This window comes from Charadrius vociferus, unplaced genomic scaffold (assembly GCF_000708025.1).
Source record: "Charadrius vociferus isolate BGI_N301 unplaced genomic scaffold, ASM70802v2 scaffold435, whole genome shotgun sequence".
In the NCBI taxonomy this organism is placed as follows: Eukaryota; Metazoa; Chordata; class Aves; order Charadriiformes; family Charadriidae; genus Charadrius; species Charadrius vociferus.
Genome location: NW_009648540.1, coordinates 508,099 through 520,751, shown reverse-complemented (window position 1 = coordinate 520,751; position 12,653 = coordinate 508,099). Strand labels below are relative to the sequence as shown.

Below are 12,653 nucleotides of genomic sequence, written 5' to 3'. Positions count from 1 at the left end.
GAACCACATCACATAACTGAAAGCAGGTAAAAGCTAAAAAAATATGACAAGAATACTGAACTTCTTGGTAAGGAGACAGTTTGTAGTACCAAAGAACTTTTTGACAAACAGGAAGGAAGGACTTTAGCACACCTCAGTTTAGGCTCCTACACAGATGACAAGACAACAGGACTACCCAATTATATCTGCCAGGGCCAGCTACAAAAACACAGGAATAACACTCAAAGTCACTGCTTATGTTGGCTATGATGCACTGATAAGAATACATCGACTCCAGTGCTACGTGGCTGAAATCAGACATTGAAAGCAGCTCCTATGGAGTCCCTGAACATTCTGCTGAAATAGGTGTAAAATAGCAACAAGGTTGGAAAAGCAGGCTATGTTAGGTAGTCACTGTTTGTCAGTAGTTAACATTAAACATCATCACACAGTACTTCTAACAGCAGCAGGATTGGAAAAAATAAAAAGTGAAAGTCATCAAGGAAAGATTTCACTGCACAACACTTTTTAACTTGGGTTTGGGCAACAAAAAACAAGGTCAGAGAAGAGAGTCTGGATAAAAATGGCATTTCTATTAATAAAAAGACAAAGGGATGCAAGTCAATTGGAGTGGCTGACAAAGGGCAAGCAAAGAAGCCACATTAGGACATTGACATTAGGCATAAAAAAGAAACCCAGAAAGAAATTGTTTGTACTAAAAGAAAACTTAAGGTGATCAAGTTCATAGAGACAGCATGAATTTTACCTCAGAAATTTAATCTGAAATTCCTGTTTTGTCATAACATCAAATGCTACATTTTGCATATTTACCTTGAATAGTGTAGATAAAACCACCTGCTATTCCCTCCACACCTTCTGTCAGTTCATGTGGCAGGGACCCTTCCCCTGCCTGCTAAAGACAGATTAATGGAAAGAAATAAATTAGTTCACCTCTCGTTACTGTGTTTTTCCCTATGATTCCAAGGTGTGCAGTTTTCTGGCAACTGAGAATGAAATTAATTTAAAGCTCTACTGGTTTAGGTATCTGCATAATGAAAGACTAAGACTAAGATTTTTAACTGTAAAGTTTTGTGGCATTTCTTTTTTTTGAAGTTTCACCTAAAACTAGTGGTACCACTGAAACTCTTAGAAAACTAGTTTTGAAGTTGAGAGCAAAATGTATAGTTATTCTGGCTAAATTACAACAGCACAGCATGCTTAAGCAAGCAACATTTCGACAGGAAGAGACACACTGCCAAAATGCCAAAAACAGGCTTAATCCCAACGATCGGGATTTTAGCACAGGATTTTTGACCCACATTTTGTCATCTCCGATATATTGATACTGCTTCCCACCTGACAAAGACAATAGGTGAACTTTACTCCTTTCAAAATAAAAGAAAATGCCACTTAATAGTATCATTTTTTGCATGCCGTTGTACTTTTCCCAGGAAACTTCTCTGAGACAACCGGAGAAGCCCAACTGAATTAATGATTTACAGAGAAACACAGAAATGCAAAATGCAAAATACCCAAGGCTTATAGGAAAAATAGAAACATGGTGGAAGGGAAGGTGAGATGACTCACTGTAATGACTCTGAAAACACCCCCTCCATCATTCACCATCACTTTATGAAGGTTTCTTGAAACAAGACCCTGAAGATCCTGGCTTTCCCACACAATGGTACCTTCAAAACTCTGGTAAGAGAGCAAAACACTGTTATGCAGGTGTTCAAAGACTTCAAAGGATGAAAATCAAACAGTCTGGGGGTTTTTATTTTAAAATAGTCAACTTCACACAACATATAGCTTGAGTGCACAACATAGATGTTTTACTTAAACTTCAATAAAAATAAGTTACACATAAAAGAAATATCTGTGACACTCAGCAACACGTAATCATGCTTTTAAGACTAATCATGAATCTCTGTATTAGGAATATTAAACTTTTAACAGAAGCCTAGTGTAAAAGGCTTTGGCTTCCTAACATCATTAGGATGGCATTTAAAGTGAGTGAATTTTTAAAATCAACTATAAAATCCTGCATTACAAAGAGAATACGTTAAAACAGATTTGGAAATAAGTGCTGCTTTTTAGTTATCTGCCAAAACCAGAGATCAGAGACTTAACCCTGACATCAGCAAAACTCAAAGGAAAATACAGCCACCTTTATCCTGGCAAAGCTGTCACAAGCTACTGTAGGAGAGTCACAGAACTCTGACCTCACATCTTGACTGGCAGGGAAAAGAGGAGAAAGACAAGTGAATACCTTTAAAATTTTCTGGTTTTAACTATCAATTTAAGTTATGTCACTCTATGGTTTATATGAGTATGCGTGTTTGTGTAAATACTTGCATTTAAAGCATTTCATCTCAACTTTAAACCAATCCACCCAACAGTCCAACCACTACCCATTTTATATTAAGACTTTCCTGAAAACCCCTGAGAACATGCAAAGGGACAAGTGGTATGTTTTACAGGTAAAAGTACTAGTAATATTACATTTTTTAAATTTTGCAAAGCTATTTCACCCTTATGACAAGGTAGTACAGAGTAGCTGCAGGGCTACTATACTCCTGACTGCTAGATGAGTGCATTCCATTTTGTTTCTCCCAGTTTCATAGGAAAAACACTGGCAGCTTGCACGGATCCTGAAACCACTTCAACTGTTTGCAGATGCATCTCTGTCGCTGTAGATTGTACTAACCTCTTAGCTCTTCCCCATTTTAGCTTCCTTTTTCTTCAGAAACCTTCTCCAGAATCTCTCCAGTTACTGACACCATTAAGTCTAGCTTAGAGTTCAGGTCAATTCTTTGCTTTCCTCTAGAAGCAGGTCTTAACATCTGCAGCAGCCTTGGTATTTAATTTCAGAAGTCTCCCATCTATTATTTATAATGCCATCTTTATAATCTAATAATGGAGGTTGTCAGTGTTTATTCAAGCCTGATTTGCATGCTCAATACCTTCCCCTTGTTTGTTTAATTAGCTGTCATGGACTGCTACTAAGACTTTTTTTTAGTGGCAGGACCCCTGAACACCCTGCACAATAAAACCCGTATGCTCTATTTCTCTATTTACAGTAGCTGTCATCTCCCATTCCAATGTTATTTGATGTAAATCCCACTTCTGTAGCTTACTTATAGACACAACCTTTGGTAAGTCGGTTAGTGAGCCTGAGAGTCCTCTCACTCCTCAGCAACCACAAATATTAAAATTCTCACCACCGACTATTACTGATACTGACTTCAAACATGTACTAAGAGTCTTAATCAGTTATTACCAGTGAACCTCAGTGCAAGGTGTCCTAAAGCTGCAAACTGTCGTTATTTTCCAGGTTGAGAGACTTGTAAGCAAATTTTCTAATGACTTCAGCCCACAGCTATTCTTCCTCTAAGCCACTTAATGAAAGCTGAGGCCTGAAAATGCTTAAAGCAAAACGTTAGCAGCACACCTGAGACTACATCATCTGTTTTTCCCCGTTTAAATTCCAGCCTTGTGGCTGCCAGAGCACAGTGGCATTTACAGTGAATACCGAACAGGTGTACCGCCATAATGCAGCCCTGCCAAACTCCTTTCCTAATGTTAAACAGTGCTGTGCTTTTTGTTTCTCCAACTAGTCCCCATTGGTAATAGAGTATGCATAGTATGGAGTCCCATTTTCATGCAAGCAGCCCGTGCTTTTTGACAAAGCAAGTGCATTGCTAAGACTTGGCTGTAAGAGCCCCTGTGTGAGTTTTTGTTATCTGCTAGTGGTTCTGCTCTTCTGCGCTTTCAGTCATCTAAAAGCTGAATGATCCATCCGTCTTTGACAATCTGGCCTGCCAGGTGCTTATTCTAATGCTGCATTTCCCTCCTTTTCCCCAAGACGAAGAAAAAGAGCAGCACTTAAGCTGGAAGATGAATGAAGCTCTTCAGCAGTCTGTACAATCCATTACTTCTTGAAGGTGGAAAGGCAGAGAATAGATACTGTCTCAGAAACCATCTTGTGACAATTAAACAGTTCACTAAATTTACTGCTCTCAAACAAGTAGATAGGAACACGTGGGTGTTTAACTCCTCTGAATCGTCTTGTATGGTTCAGCATCCAAAGTATCACAAGAGACTACATGCTGTGCATAAACCCTACTAATCTACATTAGAAACATCATGTTATCCTGTAAGCATTCAGCGCATGACATGTATCAGATTAAGGAAGCCCACACAAAGAAATATATGAATACTAATATGCCTTTTCTAAATGAAATAGTTCCCATCTGCCTCTCAGGAAAAATGCAATCATTTATAGCAAAATTACAACTGCCTAGAATTTTAGTATCTCAGAACAAAGTCTTACAGGGAAAAGGCTTACGTGTTATATTATCAAATTACTAGGTAGCCAATACCCTTTAAAAAAAAAAGTAAAAAACCCTGAATCATTTTGATATCAAATTAGGTTGTCAAAACATATGCAAAAAATACTGCAAGAGGTCTGCTCACCCGAAAGGTCTCCTGCCAGCATAACAAACTTGTATAGTATTCAGTAAAAACTGTTTAAGATGATAAACCAATTAATCAGCTGCAGATTCCCCTTAAAAGAGCAGGTTTCAAATGCGTTCATTCTTATAGAGCCAGGGGAATAGCTCAGGGATTAAACCGGCCCCAAATGTCCTCTCATCCCCCTCCAGTCTTCTCTTGCTCCTCTTTCATAAGACACTTAATTTCTTGCATAACAAAAGAACTCAGACCCAAAGACAAACTTACAGAAATAGCAGCAAGGGTCCAGTCATATAGGAGAATATTTAAACGAAGGGAAACAGCCTAAAATGGCAGCTGACATATCTAGTGAGACATCACTGGTCCACCGGGAACAATTCCTTATACCTGGGAGGTTCTGCTGAACTAGAATTCTCATTATGAGTCAACTTGTATTCACTAAACTTTCACTGTAATTATAGCACGTTTTTTTCCTACCTATATTCTGTTCCTTCTGTGTTTCATCACTTTCTCCCTAAGCAGTCACAAGTAGGTTCTATATCCCTATACCAAAAGGCTACTCTTGGACTGCACCCCCAATCCCAAAGAGGATTTAAAAAAAAAAAGAAAAAATAGACTTTAGAACCTGCCTCCTTAGCTTAGCTTTGTATCTCAGGACAAGCAAGAAAGCCAAAAAAACCCACTACTTCTGCCACAGGACGTTGACAGGTTTTGAAAACCCAAATGTCAGTCTTCTGTGTGCGACATACTCCATCTAGTATATTACAGATAGACCCTATTAAAGATCTTCTTGAAGTTCTGATTCTTGTTTACTTGCATGGTTCGATGAACAAAAAAGTCCTCACCAGTGCTGCCAGAAAAGGAATAACCAAAATTTCAGTAGCCCTCAGTAAGAGCTTCTTGATTACAACTATTCAACTAATACTGTCACTGCAAACATAACACACTATCTTGCTGTTAAGTCCAAGACATCAGAAGCAGAAACCTCTTTTCCAGCTGTTCCCTGGAAATCCGTGCCATCCTCCCCTCCCTGTCTTGTGTACTAATGACTGAAAAACCTGGAGGAAGAAAGAAGTGTCCCATTCTTTGGTAAACTCTCCAACAGAATTGAAGCAGGTACAATTTTCACTCAGAAACTGAAAAGGTTTCTGAAATTGCTACTATTTGTCAGTATAATGTTTTAATCAATTTGTATTTTTCAGGCTTTTGCTTTATAACTACTGGTGATAATGAGATGGTGGAAAAGAAATTCTAGATTTCAGCATAGCCCCTCAACTAACATTCTAGAGGTTTTCACTTGCCCTTTCCTGCTTCAAGCAAAGGGCAGTTTTATCAGCCAGTCTCTCCAGCTGACTTAAAAGAACTGCAGGCAGTTCCAATACTTCACGTACCTCTGGCAAAATGAACTGCTCTACTGGCTTGTACCACAGTCTGTTCACTTGCACTCCACAGCTTGGTGGACTAAAGCGAGCACTGAAGAGAGCTTCCTGTGAACGACAGAAAGGAGAAAAAAAAATGAAATAACAAAACACACATTAGAAGTGCTATGAGATTATACAAATCTTGATCATCTCAATTACTTAAAATGGAAAGAGGCTTATTGATTGCATAAAACTTAGTGAAAGTTTTATTCTCACAATAGTATCAGTCTCCACAGAACTCAAGTGTTGGATTGATATGGTGGAAGCAAGCAAGAATGGAACAAGAATGCAAGTTCAACTAGAATCCAATCAGAGCACATCGTCTGGAAGACTCCGACTCATCTCCCAGGTTACAGACTTTCTATCGTCTGTTTAAATAGCTGACTACTATTAATCTATTAATTGCAACAGAGGATGCTGACCCCTAAAACTTAATTGCTACTATATTACATAGGCCACCAAATGGCTCTTAGATAATAACAAATGACTTATGCTGCATTGCCAAGTTCCCAGTCTTCAGAAAACAGTCTCCAAGCTCTCCTATGATACTGATTTTTCTCCTTCACTGGAAGTAAAAAACTAATGCAGGTCAAGTTATTAGGCTCTCAACATTTAGAATTCTACCATTTAGCAAACATAAAACCTGATTACAGTATACTTTTTTTTTGCTATTATAAAACCAACTCTTCATAAAGTTCATCATAAAAGCCATACTTCACTATATTTTCTGTACTGAATTTTAATTATTAGCTTAAATTTAAAATTCTTTCTATTGTAGCATAGCCAGAAGACATGAAATTGGCCTATCAAGTTATTTGTAGAGATAAATGCAATATACCAAATGCAACAATCACACTCAATGATTTTTTTCCTCCAGGTTAGCACTAAGCTATTCTATCAAACCCATAACAGCTTGGGAGTGGGGGAAATCATCACTGAAGTTTGATTATTACCTGTAAATAATAACAGTTTCTAGAAATCTCAAAATGTCTTGCCAGAAGACAGACAAGAAAAAATTACAGCTGTCCTGCATCTCTTTGCTTGAAGGCACCAAATGTGTCTTTCTGCACGTGTTTTAAATATATTCAACATTTATTTTTTATTCCTTAATAAATACTTTAGAACCTCAAATGCAATCAAAATTGTCTCTTGGAATTAGATATAAGTGCTCTTTCAAAAGGGCACTTAAATTAACTCATAGCACTTTGTGAATTTCATCTTTTCCTCATCTGGGATATGTGTGTGTATGTATATCTATGAAATAAGAATTTACAATGCAGCAGAAGAAAAATATAATTCATATGCGTGTCAGTTAAGTACTTGTCTTCTAAATCATCAACACAGCATGATGCTTTCTGTAAGAATTTAATCCACAATAGTGAGACAACATGCTTTAGTCCACTTCCAAAAGATAACTACAATACTCTACCTCATGTTCTGCCTGGTACAGTTTTACAGTGATGTTTCTCTGGAATCCCACTCCATCAGCCTCATAAAATACCCCAAGACTGGTAATGACAATGGGGTAAAGTACACGGAAGTTCACACTGACAATTCTGTCTTCAGATAGCACGGAAGGTACATCCTCAGGGAGACTGAATGCTTCAATTTCCTGATTCAAAACTGTATGGAAAAGAAAGGACAGGGGTAATGTGAGAAGACTTCATACATCTTGAACTGGATACACACAAAGCACACTGGATACATGCAAAGCATTCTGATTAATTAGTAAAGCTCACAAGTGCACAAGGATAATCAAATGCTGGAGGAGAAGAAAATGCAACCAGCTGCAGACTGCAGCAAGGAGAAACTGAGAACAATGCAGCAATCTGCAGGCTACCAGCAATTGCTAGTCAATGCTTACATACCCATGGGGAAAAGACTAGAAACACAATAAATCCACAGAGTAAAGACGAAAATGCTATTTGTCTGCATGAATATCTGTATATTAGCATATTGAAATAATTATTCATGTATCAAACTGGAATATACCTCCACTTAATTTGGCTGCCTGCTTTTTGGCATTATTGCCTCCCTAAGCACTGAGGTACCTTGGGAGATTGGTTAAGCGATGGACGTTGCCATTCAAAGAGAAAGCAACAGAAGTTTCATTTTATAGTGAATCATGGCGTAAGTGCCAAGCAGTCCTTAGTTAAGTTGCAATTAAACAGAAAAAAAAAAAAAAAAAGAAAAAAGGTTACAAGAAGAATTTACAATTTTAGTTAGGAATTCTTGTGTGGCAGCATTTCATTTTTTCCCCATAGTACATTTCTTAATTGTTTTTAGAGTGGAATCTGAAAAACCTATCTGCCAGACTTGCTTGGAATTCACTTTGTCACCAAAGAAGTCCATTCTGATACTCGAGATTCTGGCACCTTGCTACTTCACGTATGACCCTAGACTGCATCATTCTGGCTCTCTCCAACTTCATATTACACAGGGATCAAGTGAAAATGTACATTATATGGGAGAGACCATCCCCCGATACAAGGAAAATGCAAATCCATTAGAAGTCAATGGCCTCCCCTTCACACCCCTAAAGACCTCTCCCTTTCATGCCTGCACACAGTGTTTACAGGAACATTATGCACCTGTTAAGACAGCAAGTTCTAGGTGGCATTTATTTTCAAGACTGGCTGTGTCAGGTTAACCACCCCAAACTATTCTCAGAAAAGATGATTAGTTCTAGTTCAGATCATAGAATTTTTAAAAGTTAACTTCTATACCTGGGTTACTGATGTTCAGAAGCTTGCAGGAGTAGGGGTCTTCTCTGTCCTCCACTGGCACAGCACAACCATGCGCACCTATTATAAACTTCACAAGGACACTAAAATAATTTGGTTTTATTAACACCAGTTCTCTTCCCTCCTCCCTCCATCTTCAATAAACTTATTTCATCACAATGGCCTGTCTTTCACAGGATTAAGATTTTGAACCCCTTAAAAATCAGCAATGAAAGTCTGTATGTAGAGCAACCATGTGAATCTCCTCATAGGGGCTCAATGCCAAACCCACATTAGTGTTTTACATTTCATAATGAGGATGCAGGAGGATTGGCAACCAAGAATGGGATTCAATACAGCCAGCACACTAAACAGAAAAAGATGTAAGGCAACACTGAAGGATCCTGAAGACCTGCCTTTCCCTGCCTGTCTTTTTTACTTCATTCAAGATTGTTTAAATATTCTGCATTCAAAAGGCAATGAAAATAAAATAAGAAAAAAAGACACATAGCATCAGAGGAGGAACAAGGACTCCAGACTATCCGTTACAATGAAACGTCTCAATTTTGGATTGTAGCACAATAGGTTGCTCTTTCCAGCCCCAATCATGGTTGTGCCACCGTCAGGAAACAAGAAGCAGTATGAAGAACAAGGGGATCCACCTTAGCCTAGTCTTTCACTTTGCAGCTAAATAACCTCCTGGAACTCCATATAAGCTATGAAAGGTCACATTTTTAGATGACTGAAGTAGCTATGCTTCACTCCAAACTGCATGCTGACACCAAATTTGTGAATGGTAAATGGCTTTCAGTGCAAGGCAGGTACCAAGATGTGAGGCCTGTCAAAACGACAGTGTTTCCAGGAATGAACTGCAGCAGAACCTTCTCAGCAAGAATAGAGCTGTCTGTATGCAGTTGGGTCTAGGCAAGCAATCAGGAAGGGTTCTGCTGGTCACTCACACTGCAGCAGTTTGGTGCATCTGGTTCAGTGGAAAATAAACCTGAACTTGAGAGTTGAGGCTGTTGTAAGAGTTTTCTGTGGTTCTCTCACCAAATGCAATCCTGCCTGCTTTCAAGGATCCTGAATTACTGAGCATTTCAAGTTGCATACAGTACAAAGTGTACATTGCAACACAAAAACGGGAAAGTCTTATACATCACTAATGAACAGTGGTAACTAATTGCCAAAACAAACAGCAGTGAACAAGCAATTACATCTTATTCCTTGTATAAAGGATAGTTACAGCCCAGAACAAGAAGTATTCTTATATACTACAAAGCAGATTAAAAAAATAATCAGAGTACAAGAAGCACACAAATAAAGCAAAAAAAAAAAAAAGCAAATACTTAAAAAAAAAGGATAAAAGCAAGATATTTAAGCATTACAGTCTTCCTCCACCCTACCCCAAGCCCCAAATTACAAAACACTAGAGATTACCGATGGCTAAGTGCAGGATGTTGTCTCAGGTGCTTGAACCAAGTGTTCCTGATAACACTTCGCAGTTCATGATTGTGTCGAGCTGACAAAACACCTACAATAACATCATAATGTTTCAGCTTCCACTGAGGAAAGAAGGCCAGTGGACCTAGAAATATGAAGTGACAAAGATTTATTATATGCACATATTACCACAAGCCTGAGCTGCAAGCAATAATTAAAACGCATCTCAAAAGCAAGAGTACTGGGAACTCGAAACACTAAAAACAAGAAGTAGAATTACTATTGCATTGTTGGTTCAGAATCAGGAAAACATTTTCAACATGCCAAAACCTTCACTAGCAATCTAGGAAAACTACTGCAATGAACTAAGCAAGCCACTGCAGGTAAACAAAACTAAGAAACTGTGACTCACAAAGCACGCAAGAACATAAGCCTTTGTTTTGACTGACAGCATCTTCCATTCTTTAAATATTTGCCTGCCTGTCTTATGAGCAAACTGCCCCCTAAGAACATGCTCTTGCTGGGCTTCTCTTTCCTATGAGCCATCAGGAATCTTGTGGGCAAGACACAAAGTCCTACTAGTCCCTCTGCAAAAATCTTGAGACAGTCTGGGCCTTCTGCTAGCTCATTGATACCTCCTCCTCCTCCAGCACAATTTATCCTAAAGCTTGGGGGCTTGTCATCACTGGTACCAGGCCTTCACTGTGAGAATTCACAGTTATTCTACCTAGAAAAGAAAAAAAAATTTAAACAAGGCCTGTCAGATTCAGAAATATGCCCATTTCCCCCCTTCTTTTTAAAACTGCCGGACCACCTTTCTGTCTCATCATTTCAATCTAGTATGTCAAGGCCTATTGTTTCTAACCCTTTGAAATTGAACACAACTCTGCCTTCACCCCGGATATTATATCCCTACACAGGAGAATGTTCTGGCTTTATTCATAGCAGGATGGCACCACCAATACTTGTAAGCCATTATTTAGCTTGTGCTGCGATCATGAAAGTTGGACTTGATTTCAAGTAAGATTGTGACCAGATAGAGACCTGAGCAGCTCTGACAAACAGTCATACAAGTAGCTAAAGTGAATTTGCTTAGTTTAATTTATCAGACATTCTAGAGTTAAGAGACATTTATATTCAGCTTTAGCAAAGGATTGCTTTTCTCTCATCTCACTTTTTTTTTTTCCATTAGGCTGCAGATAAAGAAAACAAATGTAAATGTGAGGGCACTCTAAACTACTGCATATAGCACAGCCAAGATTTTTTTAAATCTAATGTTAAAGAGACCAAAAATATTGCCAACTCTTTATTGTGTACTCCCACTAGAAAGAGCTGAATTATAATCCAGATTCTACCTTCTGTACCAGCATCCCATTTCTCCACTTTGAAACTGAGAAGACAGATGGGTCTTGTTCCAACTGCTTACTAATCTAGGACCTCACAGCACCCGCCACAAGAACTGCCATGCCAAATCACACCAGACATCCATCTAGCCTTATATTCCATCTTCAGTGCGCAGCATGCAGTGGAGAGGCATTGGCCTTGCCCTGCACTGAATCAACATCAAGAGATTTCAGAACATTTTTTTTTTGTGCTTTAGGGGCTATTGGTAATGGCTTGCACGTGACTCCCTAGTTGCAAAGCCAAATAAAACAGTGCTCTGCAATTCATTCTCAGAACAGTACAAGAGCAGGGAAAGTACAGAGTGATGTTTTCACAGGCAAATCTTTCCCATTCTATTTCCCACTAAATATTTTAGTTCTAAGCATGCAAACACTGATTTTCTAGAAAAAGGTTAAGTTCCACGGTTATTTAAATGAATCTATACTGACAGCTACAAGCTTATCAATAACTTAAGCTGAACACTAACCTATTAAGAGAAGTTTACATCAACTTATCACAGAATCACAGAATTTTCAGAGTTGGAAGGGACCTCTAGAGATCATCTAGTCCAGCTCCCCTGCTAAAGCAGGATTGCCCAGAGCACATTACTCAGGACTGCATCCAGGCAGGTTTTGAAAATCTCCAGAGAAGGAGACTCCAACACCTCCCTGGGCAGCCTGTGCCAGTGCTCTGTCACCCAAACTGTAAAGAAGTTTTTCCGTGTGTTGGAACGGAACTTCCTATGTTTCAACTTGCACCCATTGCCCCTCGTCCTGTCACTGGGAACCACCGAGAAGAGTGTGGCTCCATCCTCCTTCAACCCACCCTTTAGATATTTGTAAGTAGTAATAAGGTCTCCCCTCAGCCTTCTTTTCTCCAGGCTAAAGAGTCCCAGCTCTCTCAGCCTTTCTTCATAAGGGAGATGCTCCAATTCCTCAATCATCTTGGTTGCCCTTCACTTGACTCTCTCCAGCAGTTCTCTGTCCCTCTTGAACTAGGGAGCCCAAAACTGGACACAGTATTCCAGTTGTGGCCTCACCAGTGCCGAGTAGAGGGGGAGAATGACCTCCCTCGACCTACTAGACACACTCTTCCCTACGCAGCCCAGGATTCCATTGGCCTTTTTGGCAACAAGGGCACACTGCTGGCTCATTGAAAATTTACTATCTACCAGGACCCCCAAATCCTTCTCCTCAGAGCTAGTTCCCAGCAGGTCCACCCCTAACCTATACTG

At 39.2% G+C, this 12,653-nt stretch overlaps 1 protein-coding gene across 1 annotated transcript in view; it reads right to left on the bottom strand.

Annotated features, from left to right (window-relative positions):
• Window positions 1-12,653, bottom strand: part of B3GALNT2 (beta-1,3-N-acetylgalactosaminyltransferase 2) — a 30,128-nt gene that overhangs the window by 6,166 nt on the left and 11,309 nt on the right. Inside the window, exons 2-7 of the mRNA XM_009885940.1 lie at window positions 10,034-10,181; window positions 8,600-8,700; window positions 7,303-7,496; window positions 5,844-5,939; window positions 1,567-1,677; window positions 811-889 (exon numbers count right to left, since the gene is read on the bottom strand). Coding sequence (XP_009884242.1) covers window positions 811-889; window positions 1,567-1,677; window positions 5,844-5,939; window positions 7,303-7,496; window positions 8,600-8,700; window positions 10,034-10,181 — 729 coding nt within the window. The remainder of the gene's footprint in view (window positions 1-810; window positions 890-1,566; window positions 1,678-5,843; window positions 5,940-7,302; window positions 7,497-8,599; window positions 8,701-10,033; window positions 10,182-12,653) is intronic.